This window comes from Diadema setosum, chromosome 14 (assembly GCF_964275005.1).
Source record: "Diadema setosum chromosome 14, eeDiaSeto1, whole genome shotgun sequence".
NCBI lineage: Eukaryota > Metazoa > Echinodermata > Echinoidea > Diadematoida > Diadematidae > Diadema > Diadema setosum.
Genome location: NC_092698.1, coordinates 2,615,905 through 2,634,531, shown reverse-complemented (window position 1 = coordinate 2,634,531; position 18,627 = coordinate 2,615,905). Strand labels below are relative to the sequence as shown.

Here is an 18,627-nt window from a genome sequence, read left to right as displayed (position 1 = left end):
TGTGGCGAATATCAATCAATTCGCAAAATTCATAGAAATGAATAAACTGCAAAATATAAATGTATACAGTATAAAACCATCTTGTCCATATTTCTGCAGTTAGATTGGTTTCGGTGAATATCCTCAAGTTGTCTAATGTAGATGTTGAACAATCATGTTGCTTTGACTGAAAGGCACTGTTTGTATCTAGTTAGCTGTATGTTCCTCTGTACCACCAGATATTGTGTACAATGCTGTATGAAACAATTATGGTTGAAAATGAATGCCAGATGCTTTGGAATTACATTAGTGAACATTTGTAAGTGAATGGAACTGTCATACTCCACATATCCCATAGGTAGTAGTGTTAGAATAAACCAGTCAGTAAATTATGTATTAGCATTTATTTGTTCAAAGTTTCTCTCATTTTTTTAAAAGTGACAGCACATTTCTCAATTCTTTTGTATACTAGAGTGTTTATTATGCGCATTTTAACATAGCAAACGAAGTTTGACAATTCCTGGAACTGAGCCCCCACAATGCCAAACCGTGTTTTTAACTCGGAAGCAGTGAAGTACATCCTTGCCAGTCAATCTAGGTGCTCTCCAATGTAGAGTGTCAGTGAGAGCATGTTGTAGTCATAGTCTTTATACAAGTGTAGTTACTCTGGGTGTAACCAACTCCACAAAGCCTCCAGTATGAAAGGGGTTGGGTCTCTCCTCTCTGTTTGTAGGCCTGCCTAGCATGGGTAGTCTTCATTCCAGACACTCCTTCATCGACATTTATAACTCTTGCACACATTTTTATGCCTCCGCCCAAAGGGTGCCGGAGGCATTATGTTTTCGGGTTGTCCGTCCGTCCGTCCGTACGTCCGTCCGCATTTGTTTACGCGATAACTTGAGTAATATTGAGTGGAATTTTACCAAACTTGGTCCAGGTGTAAAGTATGATGGGGCAATTACTTGATTAGACTTTGAGTGAAATCGGCTGTGGTCAAAGGTCAAGGTCAAATCATGAAATTGTATCCGTTTACGCGATAACTCAAGACTGTATGAAGCAAATTTCACCAAACTTTGTCGAAGGATGACATATGATGGGGCAATTACTTGATTATTTTTTTAGTGAAATCGGCTAGAGGTCAAAGGTCAAAAGTGAAGGTCAAATCCTAAAATTTATCTGTTTATGCAATAATTCAAGATTGGATGAAGCAAATTTCACCAAACTTGGTCCAAGGATGACATTTGATGGGGCAATTAATTATGTAGTTTTTGAATGAAATCGTAAAGAGGTCAAGGTCAAAAGGTCAAGGTCAAATGCTCAACAATTCACTATTTTCCCCATATCTATGCAATTCCTCAAGGTATTTTCTTGAAACTTAGTGTATACATGTACTACCAAATGAAGATTCTCCAGAGGGAGTTTCAGGTCATGAGGTCAAAGGTCAAAAGGTCAAAGGTCAGGTGAAAATGTTAAAATTTCACTTTTTTTCTCCATATCTTACGAATGGTTCAAGGTATCTTCATGGAACTTGGTACATGTACTGACTGGCAGGGATTATCAAGGGAATTTAGGGGTCATGGGTCAAAGGTCAAGGTCAACTCCTCAAAATTTCACTACTTCCATAGGAGAACCATGCATTATGGCGGAGGCATACCAGTCGCCATAGCGACATTTCTGGTTTTGTTGTTCTTTTAATTTTAATGAGTATTACAACGGCCTTGTAAACAACAGCCAGGCAAATTTTCATGAAGTTTGGAAATGTTGGTGATAAAGCACCCTTGTCACTACCAAAACAGCTGCATTTAAATTTCTCTGGTTATAGTTTGTTTGTACTCTTGTACAACTTTTAAAAGTTAGACATACACTTATTTCCTCTTGATTGGGATTTGATGGCATCACTCTCTGAAATCATTTTATAATGAACTAAATCAGCTGTGAAATTTGTTCCTCTGTATTTATTTATTTGCTCATGTAGTATCTTTTTGGGTTAATCATGAGAAGTAAATGGTCTGTAATGGTAATGATAATGGATTCTTATGCACACATCTGATACATGTTATTTTAACCTTTTGAGGATGAAGTGATTGTGCTGTTGCATATCTATTCAAATACACCTGCCCAACTATACTTGGAACTGGTATACTCTAATCTTCAATGAGTTGATACTCCCAAGCTTTTGATATGCACATTTTGTTATGGCAGTTTTCTGTGATACACAGGCACAGTGCAAATTTTGGATGTTTATCAAAGAGATCTCTTCACATCACACCAATACATCTAGACCCAGTCGCTTTCCTTTGACCCGCAATGCCATGGTACATGCGAATACCCTCTCACAAAACAATTTGATAGACAGGAATATATTCATTGAAGGGCGGACAGAGTGTTTGTGCCTGATCTGACATCGATGGAAATTCAGTCAAGAGCTATGGCAGTGTCAGTGCCCAAGATAACTGGATTTCTTTGTTTTGAGACGGGATAGAATGCACTCTTGGGATTTTACATAGTCACTGAGAAATTGAATATATTTGTTGAGTAAGTTTTGTCATTTTGGACTTTTTGTTTCTTTTTGTATAACTGCATACCACAAAACTTTTTTTGAGAAGGTGCTGGTGCACTCCTCACCGTTGTTGATTTTAATTGTGTTATTTTAGCCCGCTCCTGCAAAAACACGACCAAATTAAGAGGCGGATGAAAATATCTCAAAGCTACGTGGTCCAGGAATTAGGGGGGAAAATTTGGACATTAATTCTGGACATTGATAGTCTTTTTTGATGGCACAAATTTTGTGTTTCTCCCGGGTTCCAATTCCCGCTGGATGTTAATTAGGTGTTCAAAGACCGAGCTGGTCACCTTGCGACAGGTTAAAAGGTCTGGCTGTGTCAAACTTTCACACAAAGTGGCAAAGATTATTGGGCGAGGGGGTGAGAAGCTGGTGTCCTGGTCCTTTTGATTCCAGATGCTGCGCATGATGTGTGTCACAGGATCGCAGATGGAGTCATTGACCTCATGTCCCCTGTATGGTGTACATGCATACTTTGTAAATTGAGAATGATATTACAGAAGATTTGAAAGTTGCCTTTGCCTTTGGTCTGAATCAGCTCAGAGTGCAAAGCGAGTGAAGACTTCAACTAATCACGTTAGAGAAAATAGAGTTTTATTGGCTAAGCACTGTGATTAGTTTTGATAAATAAGAGCTTGCTATAGATATATAGGCGTTTTCTAACACGTTTTTTTTTTTTTTTTTTGGTTTGTTTTTTTTGTTTTTGCTGCACGGTAATATGCTACAACTATCTTTCATATTGAGCAGGGTGGTGAGTTAGCTCAGTCGGTAGCGCGTTTCCCTCATGATCTAAAACACCCCGGTTCGATTCCCTGGTCCCACTAAGCGATATCGTGTGTAATCATACTGTCCCCTTTAGTAAGAGGCAAAACACTCTGTCCCTCGGATAGGACATAAAATGGAGGTCCCGTGTGTGAGAGAGTCACAACTCATGCATGTAAAAATCTCGCTTTTATTTATTCATTGCAAAGAGCAGGGTGTTTAACTAATCACGGTACTTATTCGTATACATCAGATTTTCCACAATCAGATTTACACGTTTAGTGGAACATGGGTCTCATTGGCACTCATTTTAGCTTCCGGGAAGATGCGAACTATCATCACCTTGAAGAAATATGAGCAGAGGGTTTTTAATATTTCAATGACAAATCAAGGAGAGAGTTTGATCCGTCCCTGAGATGTGTCAGACATCTGACAAATGCCAGCCAACCTTGACAGTGGTTAGGTTGCAGCATTTGCATATCAGCCTTGAATAGCCCTTAATATTGACTTTCAATTCTTTGATGTGGCGATTAAAAGAAGAAATAAACAACGACTTCATTTCTTATAAATTTTTACATTTAGATGCCAGTAAAAATTAGGAAAGTATTATTTTGCATGTTACGAAATACTGACATTTTGCATTCATTCACTCACGATTCGATGACAAGACAAGCCTGTGTGTTAAATGCAGATGCTCATACCAGCTACAGTTCGGGAGACTGATCAATAAAATCAGTCAAGGAACCTCGCTAGTGAAACGCTGGCCTCGATCATAGAGTTGAGGTGAAGTCCTTGAATTTCTAGCTATTTGAGCTGTTTTGAGACCCTGGGATTTCTGAAGACATGGACGGAGATATGAATAGCTGTGATATTCCTATTATACCCCTCAAAAAAGCAAAACAACAACATTGTACAGGTTGCTTCGAATTAATAGCTTTGCGAAGCTTCATCTTAATGATGCAGTGTAGTTGTAGGGGTGTATTTAAAAGAATGGTGTATTTCCCATTCTATCTGTGACCATGTGGAAAAGACATCAAGTCACATATACAGACATTGTATGTGCAATGTAATATCTGTAGTCCACAATCAGCTGTTGTCTTAATAGCAAAAGATATTGCATGAACAAAATCCCATTGTATTTACTCTAACTTTCCTTTGTCCATGCTTGTGTCATTTATTATGCTTTTCTTGAGCAGATTAGTCATAGGGATTTTTTTCAAAGTTCATTTGTTTTTATTTTCTTTTAATTTTTTTTGGTAGAACTGTGCTCATATATGTAATCCAATTTAATACTTTCGTTTTCATTATTATTCGTAAAAACAAAGTTTCTTCATATTCCTTAAAAAAGAAGTATATTCTGTTTATAACAAAGGCTGTACTGGGAGAGATATGAAGTTACGTTCTAAAGTATTAGATGCACCAAGTTTAGTCAGTAGAGCATGGCAAAATAGACTCTCGTGCATTGTCTTTAAAGCATACGTATGGAATATGATGTCTGTAATCACTGCATTTCCGACAGACCACATCAGTCACAGTATCTGTCAGCTAATGGAACCATGCCAACTATTGCCATGATAGATGATGTCATGCAGTGTTATATTATATCACCTATCTGTTCTAACTAGAGCACAAGATATTTTCTGACCACTTTGCCTGATTCCCAGGATTGCGTTTTAAAGTAACCCTGAAAAGGCATTTGAGAATGTATCTAGAATAGTAAAAAAAAAAAAGAGAGATGAATTTCTACAACTGAACGCTGACTAACGAAACGATGGTCAGAGCATCTTTTCAAACTAGAACTTGACAACGAATCAGCATTCCATCATATCCATTATGCGTCTGAATGTATGGCGACCATAGAATGGTGTAACTGGGCGGGGCTTCTGGGAGGGCGCACGAAAGGTACCCCAAGTATACCTGTCACTCATGACCATAACAGCTTGCGTAGTGAGAAACTGCACATCAATACGACATTTTTTCCAGAACGGTCGAGATTAGCGTCTGAACGGTCTGTCGGCTGTATGTACAGTGATTCTTCATACATTGTTTCTTTATCAAGTTTTGGTATAAACTGGCTTGCGTCTGAACAGGGGTTAAAGGACAAGTCCACCTTCATATACATAAGGATTTAGAGAATGCAGCAATATTAGTAGAACACATCAGTGAAAGTTTGAGGAAAATTGGACTATCCGTTCAAAAGTTACAAATATTTGAAGTATCTGCGCAGTCACTGCTGGAAGAGAAGACTACTACAGTGTATGATGTCAAATGCGTACAACGGTATAAGGAAAATAAAAAGAGAATTTCACAAAACTTTACTTTTTGAATAAAGTGCACATTTCTTTGACTTGCTACTGACGTATGTTAAGGGTAATATTATTCCCCCTGCCTTCTGAAAGAGAGAAGTCGAGTGTTCTTTTGTTATGCGAGAAAAATGGAATTTATGTTGAATTTTCTGTATTCTTTCTTTATATCGTTGTACTCATGTGACATCACAAGCTATAGTAGTCTTTTCATCCAGCCGTGACTGAGCAGAAACTTCAAAAATTCATAACTTTTTAACGGATTGTCCGATTTTGCTCAAACTCACACTGATGTGTTCTACTGATATTGCTGCATTCACTCAACTCACATGTCTATGAAGGTGAACTTGTCCTTTAAGACTCTGAAGGTTCCCTGTGTATCCTATTTTAGTGGACTTCCTTGATACTTGCCCATTTCCTTTGGAGATGATATTTTAAAACTTTTCTGGAAATATTTTAATTTTTTTCTGGAAATTCCAGTAAGTTGCAGCTTTTGTCTCCTAGCATTCGCGATACCGTTGACTCTCCTTCGTAGGAACTGTAAACTCCTTTAAGGCACTGGTGGTGCTGGACCCATGCTGATTTTTGAGGCTACTGGCTGTTAGTGCGCCCCAGTTTAGGACTAGCTATCCCATGCATTCCCCTGGGTTTGATGGGGGTGGGGGGGGGGGAGTGTCACAGAAATATTGCTCCTGTCTGTACTCTTAGCCTCTTCTTCAGTCTGCAAGCATTTAAACTCATAAGACAGATTTGAAATGGAGCAGTGTAAGCATCCAAGAGCAGTTTGAGAGTATGAATAGTAGAAATGGCCTTCACAAGAAGGTGACTACTGGTATAGGGCAGACTAAATATATCATTTCGTCGGTTGAGAATGATAAGGGCGTTAAGTTGCCACTAAACCCATAGGCCCGAATTCACGAAGCCAGACTAGAATTGGCCGCGCATTTGGCCCAGTTTGCGTTTACACTGATAAAAGGCCGGGCTTGGCCGCGGCTCGTCCGCGGCCGAGACCACCTCCTGAGCGTGGCCCAATGCGTGGCCAATTTTGGCCCCGCATGTGGCCTTTTGCGCGTTTACACTGAAATGAAGGCGGGCTCTATGTTGAAAGTGATCATTTTGTTGTTGTTGCAGTCATAATGAATCATGTTGCAGCACAGTAGTATGACACAGGTTAATGGAATCTTGCCTGAGCTGTTGCTGTTATGAAGTGGAATTGTACAAATGTTGATTCATACCACTTCAAGCAAAATTTTGCCATCTATCAGTAAAAAATCTCATTTTGGCTTTGTGATTGCTGTTATTAAAGGTATTAGGATATGAGATTCATTCATTCCCTGTTGGACAATAAGTGATTTCCTGTGGTTGTTCCAAACCGTCATTGTGTAATAAATCTCCCCAAATTTGAAACGGGCAAATTTAGATCTGAAATGAAGTGAATCATTTGTGCTGTACCCAATTCCAGTCATCCCCATGCATGAGAGCTGGAATCTGATGTATTAGGAGGGCAGTTGTGACAATAAGGACCACAGTGCATTGCCATGGCAACATAACATGTAAACAGAGCTTTTCGAAGGTATTTAAAAGGACTGGCTGCATCAGCATTCTGGCAGCGGGCAAGGAAGATGGTTGTCTTTTCCTTCAATTAAGCGAAAGTCAGGAAATGCCTGTAAAGATAAATACTGCATATTTTGGCAAATCATAGTTTGCAAAGAGTGGAGTATTGCAGATTTTTCTCATGTGTTAAACTGTGGCTTTCCATCCTCTTTTACCCCCCCCCCCCCCCCCGCTAGGTTTTGTAATTTGTAATTATCAGTTTCCGTCCAATTAACAGTGTGATTGTTTGCGTCAGAGACGACGCGATTTGGTGCCTATGCGAGTTGTAGTGATCAGGATTCCAGTCATATGCATGGAACGCTTACGAGGGAAATGATATTTGATAAGCATCTTAATTAGAGCCATTTTTGGTCGATCGGCAAGGGACTCGCTCTCTTCTCACCACTGGAGTTAGCAGCCCGAATTTTGCAGGTCAAGCTACTAGATCAGCAATCAGAGCGTCATGCTAATTAATTTCTTCTCCTGGCGCGATCATGGTAGTGACCTCAGAATTGCCCTCATTCCTTCTCCCTTTTTCTATGCTTCTCTCTCCCCCCCCCCCCCCCCCTCCCCATCTATCTTCCTAGGGCAAACATACTAGCAGTCTTCATTCATTTGTTGTGAAACTTAGGGCAGTTTTGAGGGTGCTGTTACATACATTACCTGCAAGCAAAAAGGGTTGCATTTTTTATAGATTGCAGTGCCATTTTCGAATAATGACCATTTTATTGACATGTCATCTGTACATGTTATCATTACTCATATCTTTATGTTTGTGTTTCAAGTGCATGCAAGTCTTGATGATAAATTTGGGTTTTGAAAAATTGGCAATTGACATATGAGTAGGTAGAAAACCTTCATTATCTACTAAGAATACAGTCAAACCTCAGTTTTGATGACCACTTAAGGGAAATAAAGGTACTGACCATAGTAGACAGGTGGCCACTAAAGACAGGTAGGTGGCCAAATAGCCAAATGACTTGAATCCCTTAATCGCATAATATATAATGGATGTGACATACTATGACCTCTCTTGCGCATATGATGTCAGGAAAACTTGGCGAACCAACAGTGTGCAGGCATTGCCCTGAATATCCCATGGTGGAACCCGCTCATGAATCTTGGCTACATTTCCTGGAATGAAAACCACTCTTATACGTACGAACATGAGTGAATTCTTGGAAGTTTTCCACAAACGGCAAACCAGCCTGTGTACCACCCCGCTCTTCAGGGGATTGGGATATCATAATCTCATTCAATTTGCGAGTGATAATGAAAATGGTTGCAGAGAGCCTTAGAATAATTCTGAGAATATGGCAACGCGTGAAATGCCTACCGGAAAGTGCCAGTCAGTGAACCCTGGCCTACGATCAGGGGCTTGCACGGGTTTAGGCAAATCTAGTAAAATTCAATTTTTGAGAGGAAGTTGTCAATAAATTCAAGGAAACATGGGTTCAGGTAGGTTTGATTCTTATCGTTCCGCTGCTTGTTTGTCAGTGCATTTTTTCTTGACAATTTCATTTCAGTAATCTTGATGTCTGAAAGGACTTTATATTCCTTTGAAGTGCCATTCCACTCAAGAGCTGTAACAGTGGTGCCAAAGGATTTTTAAACAATTTGCCTGTCAGGACTTAAGAGTATCAAGACTTTCCTATGTGTCCATGAAATAATGGATGGGTGACACGATATTTACACCTGCGACAATTGCTCCGATCTTAGTTTCTCCAAGGATTTAGGTTAGGGTTAGGGTTGTGATGAGGTTTTAGGTATAGTTTGATCTGAGGACTAGGATTAGGGTCATGTTTGTGGGTAGAATTTGTGTTTGGCTTAGCAAGCAGATATATTTCATGGGAGCAATTGTCACAGGAGCAAATATCATGGAACTGGTGGATGACATCGGTCTGATATAGTATGGTATTGAAAAATGAATCTGTAATCTGCAGATGACCAATTCTGTCTTTAAATTGTGGTTTAACTCTGCTGGACAGGTTTTGAATCTCACACAGTGTTCATAATTCTTGGTGGTCGTCGATACAAGGACTGTAATGTTATCCATGTTACAGATACGATGATGTCTGTGTGGCCGCTACTGTCACTCAAAATGGAAGTAAACGCTAACAATTTTAAATACTTGAAATGACACAGTATGGTCATACTTGCTTAATTTGCTTTGCAGGAGAGTAATTTCTGTAGATACAGGGAGTACATGTAGGAATGTTGTTTTTGTGAAGAAGATGTCTCCAGTGATGCATTGATGCCCGTTTCTTGAAGTCTAAATGATTCTTCTCACACGTCAAAATTTGGGAGGAGCTGAAGCGTTTCTTGCCGCCTCGGCCGCACATCCCCTTTACCCCCACACGTAAGCGGTGTCCTTGAATCGTTAATGGGTTACGCTAGACCTCGCTGAATCCAAATACCAGCGCATGGCCCGTCCCCCCATGACACCCCTAGCTGAGTGTGAATTCAGCCCCCTCCTCGCCAGCCATCCATGCCAGTGTCTCATTAGGCTGGCATTAAAAAATAATTATTCACTTGCCTAGGGGAGCCGTTTTGGCTGGGCGAGGGGAATCGGAGAATGTTGGTTAAGGGAGGGGTGGGAAGACATGAAAACAATGACGAGAATCAGGATGTTAAGAGAAACGAGACGAAAGTTACATGATGTGTGGGGCATTTCCTGATCTGTAGTTAGTTGTCACTAACAATATGAATTTAGCATCATTGCATGTTGGGAAAGGAAATCTGGAGAATGGATCATGACAAAATATGATCATATAATGTGTGAGTCAGACTGTAAAGTTGTGATTTCCTCACCATAAGCTTCAGAGACCAGTACCAGTATGGATGCCAGCTTAGACATACAGTGATCGTTTTTACATTAAACCAGGTGTTAAAGAGGCTTCCTAGAAAGTAAAAGGGTATTTCTACATTTGAGTGATTTTACGGACCTCATCTTTGACAATAAACCTGTTTTACATGATTTATTTCTGTGAACTGGGACTTTCAAGACAATTTCTTCAAAGCAAAATTCATGATGTGTCATAGTTATTGTTAGAACTAGTGGCAAAATGAGCAATAAGCATTATTTCATATAACAAGAAGCAAAGGTAGCGATTCCCACCTTTTTCGATGATGAACAGTGCCCTTGTGAAATTCGATATCCATGTATGGCGTGAAGTTCACAAGTATTGGTCTACTGCCGAAATCTGCAAAAGCAAAACTCCTGCGAAATGTGTTGCACGTTCGGTACTTACCAAAACTGGATCTTGTGTACCCTTGTAGAATACTTAGTGACAGTTTCAAAGAGCAGATGTGTATGAGTTGAGTATTACCTGTTAACCCTGAGACATAACAATTTGTCATAGACACAATACAGAGTACACTCCAGTCTGAGAAGCAGTTGGTTAAACCGAGTGCAGTCTAATGAGTGAGACTAATCGTTGGACGCAATCATTCATATGGTACCTTTGAGATTTGGTGAAATAACTTGTTGTCATCAGCTACCGAACATTTACAATGTCATCTTGCGACTGAGTGTAATTACACTTATGATTGGTACTTCGTCAATGAGGTATTGATGCTTTGTTTCATATCATCATGTCCCTGTAATAAAAGTTTTCTCATGCAAAGGTCGTCTTCGGTAATTGTGAACTTGAGGTTTCTTCCCAATTTCAGTTTGGCATTTTGATTTAATACCTCAGGCTATTAGTGGCATGTGCTCGTTAGTCCTGTTACCTTGAGTGACAAGTAGTCTGCAAAGTTTTCTTTTCAACATGTTCATCATGCTGACATTGAAATGCTAATAGAAACATGTCTTGTGAAGAAAAAGACCCATTATTGTTAGAAAGATCACTGAGGAGATAAACTAGATGAAGAAAAGTCCACTAATTGATTCTTTGGGCTACTTTCAAAAATATTTTATCTTGCATTTCATCAAATACTCTGTGGACGTTGAGGAAGGAAATTTTTCGGGGGGAATGCGCCTCCATGTCTGGTACGGCGATGCACCTGTAAAGGAACGCGCAGTTATTGTACCCCGGCGAGTCTTTTTATGGAGTCATCACATCACAGACAATTTCCCCAGTTCTGGCAATGTTTATCCAAAGGCTTTACCAGCCAGGATGTTTCATTAAGCTGTATTTTCGTTGGGAGGAAAGCGCTTGGATGTACAGACACTTGTCAGGTCCTCCTTTATCGCCCTCTATCTTACCCAGCTCCTTCGCTGCTCCTTCGGCTCGCTCTCTTGTCCCCCAGTGGACCAGACGGCCAGCGCGCTGTTCCCTCTCCCCGCTCTCAGATGTTTTCTTTCGCCGTGGTTATTGTCTATATCCTCCCTCCGATTTTTGCCTCGCGCGGTTGGGGAAATGAGACACTCGCTAGCGCCCGATCTACCGAGCAATCTAGGTTCCACTTCCAATTGTAATCATTTCCCCCTTTCCTGTAGGCTATATTTGGAATATATTCATTTTTTTTCTTTGCCCGTGCATATTTCGCCTAATAGAATGAGAGAGAGATTAGGCAATTACATGAGATTTGACAGAAAACAAGGGGGTTACAGATTGGGAGAGGGGAAATTTTCTCCCCTTTATCCTTTTGGTATCTCCGTTTCCTGTGTGCCTTGTGATTGTGCCCCCTTGACCACAATTGCTGCAAAACTGCGCTTCCACCGCGGCTGGTCTCCCGTAAAATTGGATAATAATATTTGACATCTCCACTCTTGTAATCGTTTGCTTTTTTTTTTTATTGCGCACCCCGGGGGGTTCACGGAGATGTGACAAATTTAGCCGAAAAAATATCCATCTCTGACAGATGCTAACAAGCGTAAATATGCCTGTTTTCCACATTTTTGATAGATGAAAACAGGAGTGCCACATTTCATATGTACAAACATTAATTGCAATAATGTTTGTTGGGTCTTCAGCACTGTCCCTCGAGCGGAAGACCTTGCCCGAAGTTATGTCTTCATATCCTGTCTGAAATGGTAGAAAAACAAACCAAACACAAACCCCTGTGTGGATGGAATGGAAAAGAACCAAAAGAAATTATATGAAAGATATGCATTCATAATTGTGATTATTGTGCATGTAAATGTCTAGTTGCTGAATACCTTGTCGAATATCCATTTCATTAAGGGAAAGGTACTCTAGACCAATCAGTATTGTTAACAATTACCAATATTGTACTAAAGTTTTGTTGCGTAGGAAACAATTTCCATATTATTTCAGTGCTGTAGTAGCATTTTTTCTTTAATCTTCTGCAAGAGTGTGAGGCTATGATAAAATGTTAATGAGGCTCCAAATGCCCCTTTGGTGAATGGCCAAGGGTTAAAAAGGGAGCACATCGTTGACCATTTTACGTAGGAAAATCTGAGTAAGCCATTCATGTTATGAATGTGAGCATAGGTGAAAAACACTTTGTGTAATAATATGTATGTGTTCATCATGTATGATATCTCAAAGCAGTGCAACAGATTCCAATGAGATTGCCCTTTCCATAACAGCAGTTATTGACTATTGACTTATTTTAATGCTATTGTCATAATACTTGCAGCAACCCTAATTTCTACTTCAGTTGGTTCATTAAACTGTAATAATATTCTTCACTTTTTTTTTTCATTTCTTTTTTTTTTTCTCCACTGCAGGGAAATCCAAAGACTTGTATTCAATGCCGTCGTACTCCTCAATATCAAGAGACGCCGCAGGACCGGTAAGTTGGGCAATCTCCTCGGCGGAGGGGCCGAATATTTCTGTTGCTCTGCCCCCGAGTGTGTGTTTCCCCTCCCCCTAGAGTGTTTATTGAGCTCGAGATGGTCAGAGAGAGAGAGGGAGGGAGGGAGGGAGGGAGGGAGAGGGGTTGTGTACCTAGCACTCCGTGGTCAAGTACGCGGAAGAGTGTATTGTGTTTGTCCAATGCAAGGCTGCATCACCTCCGAGCACTGAGCGGACTTTTCCGAGGCAGGATGGAGCGGTGGCGAGGAGAAGAATCAAATGATGGTTGAGATGACTTTGTGTTGCCTTTGTTTCATAAATGTATAAATGCTATGGTGTATGTGTGTGTGTGTGTGTGTGTGTGTGTGTGTGTGTGTGTTTGTGTTTGTGTTTGTGTTTGTGTTTGTGTGTGTATGGGTATGTACTGTTTGGACGTGGGTTTATAATTTGTCGGGTAGAGATACAGTGAATGCAAAATTGGCATTTGATGATGCTGTCAGGAATATGCTTGATACGTTTGTGCACTATCACATACTGTCCTGCACGTGCGCAGACAGACAGATAGACATAAGGGGGTCATTGCATCCCGGAGCAGAGATGCCAAACTCACCAAGAAAAGCTCATGGCATTCAAGTAAAGATGGAATGAAAAGGTGAGCAATTCAGTGCCATCCTACAAGGATCGTCGCAAACTTTCCTGTATGCGTATTCGGACAACACGACTTATGAATAGGCAATAAAAAGAAATTCATGGACTTAAAAATCGCACAAAAAGTAGTAAAGTTAGTCCTAGAAAAGTCTAATGTTTCCTCTTAACTCAAAACGTTCAAGCTTCTTGAAGTTAAAAATCTTTTTGGGTCATGAGAAACATTTGGAGAAACAGGAGACTTGAGAGAGCGGACGAGTAAAAGAATGTACATACCAAGAGAAAACAGAGGCAGAAGAAGAAGAAATAGATAGAAAGTGCAAGAACTTGAATGAGAAAGCAGCAGAGTGAAGAGAAAAAGGGAAGAGTATGAATGAAATGGGATGGCAAAGGCTTTTTTACTCAACATTTATTGGAGACCCACAAAAGCATGGATCTGAGGTTTCTTGGAGAGGCGCCAGCGACAACAACATGTGTATCGCTTGTTCAGTTTGAACGTAAACTTGACAGCCCGGGGAAATCTTACCGGGCGTGTGGTCGTCACGGGAACAGCCCGCGGCGAGCTTCAAGTCGAGAGCCTGCGACAGGGAAAAGGGGGTTTTGGTAGCTCCAGCTGGACAGGGGTTGATTAGCTTTACACCCTTACCGGAGAGGATGAGGAGGAGGAGGAGGAGGGGAGGAGTGTGGGAAAGGAAGCCAGGGTTGGGATGTCACTGCTTCAGAAGATGTTGAACAAGTGAGCAATCAAACCCCTCTGGTTGCTGCAACAACCTAAACGCACAGTAGAGCATCAGATTCCTCAAAAGCATGTTTTAATGCCAGTGCCAAAGATGATACCCCAAACTATCTGGCATTTTTTCCCTCATGAATATATGTATATACCTTTCATAACTGTCATCAAACTCAATTGTTTTTTTTTCCCGTCTTTTTAGAGCGTAAGGAGTATTCTTTGTAGGATTATGAAGCGCAAATTAGACATTTGAAGTGCCATGATGTTAGTTATTTAAAGGGGCATAGTCCCGGTACTGTAGATGGCGCTGTTGATGTACTGCCGATCATCGTTAGCATTGATACAAAGATTACCGAAGTTGAGCTGTCATCAAGAGTAAAGTGCGTAGGTGTTGCTAAGTAACGTTGCCTTTGTTGTCTTCTTTGCGCATCGCGCAGTCTGTAGTAATGCCAGGGTGCGTGCATATGTGCTTGTTATTGTGACATCACAAAAGAAGTTTGCTAAAGCTGTCATCCCCCTCAGCCGATTTATGAGCCGAACTGTGACCGGACCTCTGACTACACTGAATCGGACTTCTTCGGACTCGGGAAAGTGGGCCAAAGCGTAAACGCCAAAGAGAAGTTGATAGCGTAGGTCTCTATAGGAAACTTGCGCCGTGCGCCCGCGTACGCATTTGACTAAAACACCGGGACCATGCACCTTTAACAGATTTATTTTTTCCTATTGCTAGACATTATTTTTAGATAAAACCTCTTAACAGGCAAATGGCAGTTGTGGGATGTATGAATTCATTAATTTGGTCATTGCAAGGAGGTTTTAGAGATGGAGTTCCAACTGGCTGTAATTATTCAAACAGTTGTCACTTTTCTATTGATGTACAAAAGAATTCCACAGGTGCATCTGTGCCTTTGGTGGCGGGGTTTGATGCCGCCGTCTTGCTGAGCAATCTGAAGATTCATTTTGAACGTTAACTTAATGTTGGCTATATTTTGCTTGTTTATCTATTTAATGAAATGAAATCTCACTTAATGATAAAGCTCATTAAATAAAGGTCAATCCCTTCATGAAATATGTGCAAAAATGTAAATCAGAGCTGTATCATGTGAAAGTGTTTAAAACTGTACCCTCCCGGAAAGCCGGTTTTTATCACTTTTCCACTTAATTCCTCCAAATAAAACTGATATGGAATAATCTTCAAGTATAATTCTATATTAATAGATACATCAGATTAGTGGCCGGGCACGGCCAGTCAAGTAATTTTCATTTTCATTTCCTCATTTTTTGCGCAATTTCTATTCGCGCATCCTTGTGTCTTTACCATCATATACCACCTATCTTTTATAAGTATGGATGGCAAAAAGTAATTACCATCACAAAGACATATTTTCGTTAGAAAGTGGCTGGTGATTATGCAATGAGACATGAGTCAATTGTCTTCCTATCTGCGTGGCAGATCCAGTTTGCCACATGCTTCAAATACTTTCGAGTGGCAGCATCGAACGTGACTTCAAAGGAAATATGACAGTTGTGACTCCATTCTCTTGAACCTCCTTGGTCATTGTCATCTCTGATGCTAGTATTATCCAAACACAGTATTATCCAAACTTAGCTGTGTTTAGTCAACGTGTAGTAGAGGCATTATGTGCAACCAAAAAGAAAAATGGTTCAAGTGATTATTTTGTGATTACTGCCCATTGTGCAAATGCAGTAGAATCATTGATGACAGTATAAATGATTTTGAAATTTAGCTGCAATGTGATGTGATTGTGTATCAAGCTTTCCATTTAGATGTTAGGCATGTTGTCATTGTGATGTGGATGAAGAAATTTCAGCCATATTGTCTCTGTTACTACACATAGCTTCCTGCACCGTGACATTGTTGTCATTGTTTGGTTAGTTAAGTGCTCTTGGTAGCAGCAGACAGGGCAGTCCATCACTGTCCTGAATCGATGCTCGGGGCCCTAATCCCTCAATTTAGTGCTATTAAAACATTAACCGGGCTTAGCTCCGTCCTACCACAAACATCAGAATGTGACGCAGTCTAAATCGGGTGGATTTGCAGGGGAGCTTACCGATTCACCGTGTTCGCCATGGATCTCTTTCTCACCCTCTCGCCCCAAACTTACCGAACTACCTCTCTATCTGCATTCTCTGATATAGTTAAACTGGAGAGAGAGAGAGGGGAAAAAAATGGCGCAGATGTTTTGGTACAGGTGTTTCATTTGGGGGGAATCTCCCAGCCAGCTGTTAGTGGGCGCCACCGCTAATTTGACTTGGCATGCGGTCGGGGGCATCCCCTCCGCACAGGCTAGGTAGAACAGAAGAGGCAAGAACCATCCCCACCCCCCTGCCCCCCTCCCTCTCCCTCCTCCCCCCCCCCACTTTTTCTTTTTTATTTTAGCAGGCTGCCAGAGATTTCTGAGCTATTAATATTCTCGTCGGCGGCGTCATTAATTGTCTAGTGAAGGAGAGGGAGATTCAAGCTGGTGTGGAGATGGCAGAACGGAATAAGCACAGCTACAAAAACGTGCGTACAGCATGAAGATGAGGGTACCTTTGCGAGCTCAAAATCCAGAATTTCACTTTTTGCTTTCTTAAGACTTTTTCTGAAAGTTTTCTCTAAAAATTTTTTGTTTTTCTGAAAATTCTTTTTGTAGTTGTTTTGTGGTCATTATGTAATTTGTATTCAAGCAAGATTTTGTCCAAAGTCTACACCATTAGTTCACTGACGTGATACTTTTTATAAGTGGAGAAAATTGTAATATGCTACCTGTTCCCACATACTCATATCCATGTTAGCAGACTTTGGTCTTTGTGGTCTGTACTCTGCTCTGTGTTACCTTGTGATACCAGGGTAACTTCTTCCCAGACAGTCTAAAAAGAACCTAGCACTTGTGTGAATTTAATAATATCTTCCTAAAACAGCCGCAAAACCCAAACTTTTCGAGGTGTTTAATGGAAAGCTAAAATTAAAAGAATGCGTGTAATATGTGACACAAGTATACAACATTGAAAACCGCAAAGCCATGGGGGGGGGGGGGGATTTCATTAAAGTTTGATATGCGTAAGTATATGTATACTTGCTGACACATTGTTCTGTTTGCAAACAATTTGCCTGTGAATTTTTATGCAAGGTGTGAAGAAGTTTGCAACTGGTGGCAGTATTAAGCAACCTGTGGTATGCGTGTCGTCACATTCTTGGTCGGTTAAGGCAGGATGCAGGTTGTCAGGAGAAGAGAGAGTCATAATCCCAAGTTACGGCGACCTGACAGCAGCAAGGAAGGGGGGGGGGGATGATATGTGTTGCCAGCCTGTAGCAGTGGTACGTAGACCTGCTACCTGAGGCTGCCCCTCCTACAACTGATCCCCTCCCCCCCCCCCCCCCCCCCACACCCACCCACCCACTACCCTTCTATGTCAGGTTACAGGCCTTACAGTGCCTCCCATGCCTGTTACAAGACAGAAACGGTTTGTCACCATAGGTGTGCTTTTAGCAAAAGGGATCCGAAACAATCCCCCCCCCCCCCCCAAAAAAAAAAAAAAAAAAAAAAAAAAGTAGACGAATCCAAGGAAGTAATAACAGTAGTGTGAAGTTATTTGTTGCCTCTAAATGTGATCATTTTTGGCATGGATTCCTTTGGAATGATTGGAATGAATCTTGATTCGCCCGCAAACTACTTTATACACCTGTTTGGAGGAGGTGCACTTGAGGAACAACAGGTTTCATTTCTGAATGAGGAGAAAAACTTTGGAGAGGGAGAAAAGATCTTAACCACATGTGCAAGTCAATGGCCTTGCTGTGATGTAAAACATTTGTTTTTCTTTTTACATGACCTCCTGGGCTATTCATGTGTATAATTTTTATGGATTCAACTTCGAGATCTTTTATGAAAATTTTCTTTGAGGATGTATTTATCGCCAATTTGCAGCAGCAGAATCAGCATTTGGAAGTGCTGATCCAAAACACCGATTCATGGGGTTACTGTTTATGCTCAAGTTTTTGAGCTTCAGAAAGAGCTCATTTCATGAACAAGCACTGCACTTTGTTAAAACCATTGTTAAAACATTGTACCGATTTGTTCAGCATTCAATATTTTGCATTTATGCTTTGCTAGTAAATTTGATTAGAGAGAATCGCCGAACGTAAACATGATTTGCATTCATGCTTCCTGAGTAAACATGATTAGAGAGAACCGCTGATCGTAAACTGCATCTTTTTGTGCATTTTGAGCCAGCAGCTAGAGTCAGGATGCAATCATGTTTTGCACTAATCATGTTTCAGAACATTGATTATGGCCCAAAAAGTAAAGTGTAAATGCACCCAAAGGAGCCAGTCGAAAAGCTCAA

At 40.7% G+C, this 18,627-nt stretch overlaps 1 protein-coding gene across 1 annotated transcript in view; it reads left to right on the top strand.

The window, feature by feature from the left end:
- Positions 1-18,627, top strand: part of LOC140237532 (transcription factor 12-like) — a 268,067-nt gene that overhangs the window by 97,936 nt on the left and 151,504 nt on the right. Inside the window, exon 6 of the mRNA XM_072317467.1 lies at positions 12,839-12,903. Coding sequence (XP_072173568.1) covers positions 12,839-12,903 — 65 coding nt within the window. The remainder of the gene's footprint in view (positions 1-12,838; positions 12,904-18,627) is intronic.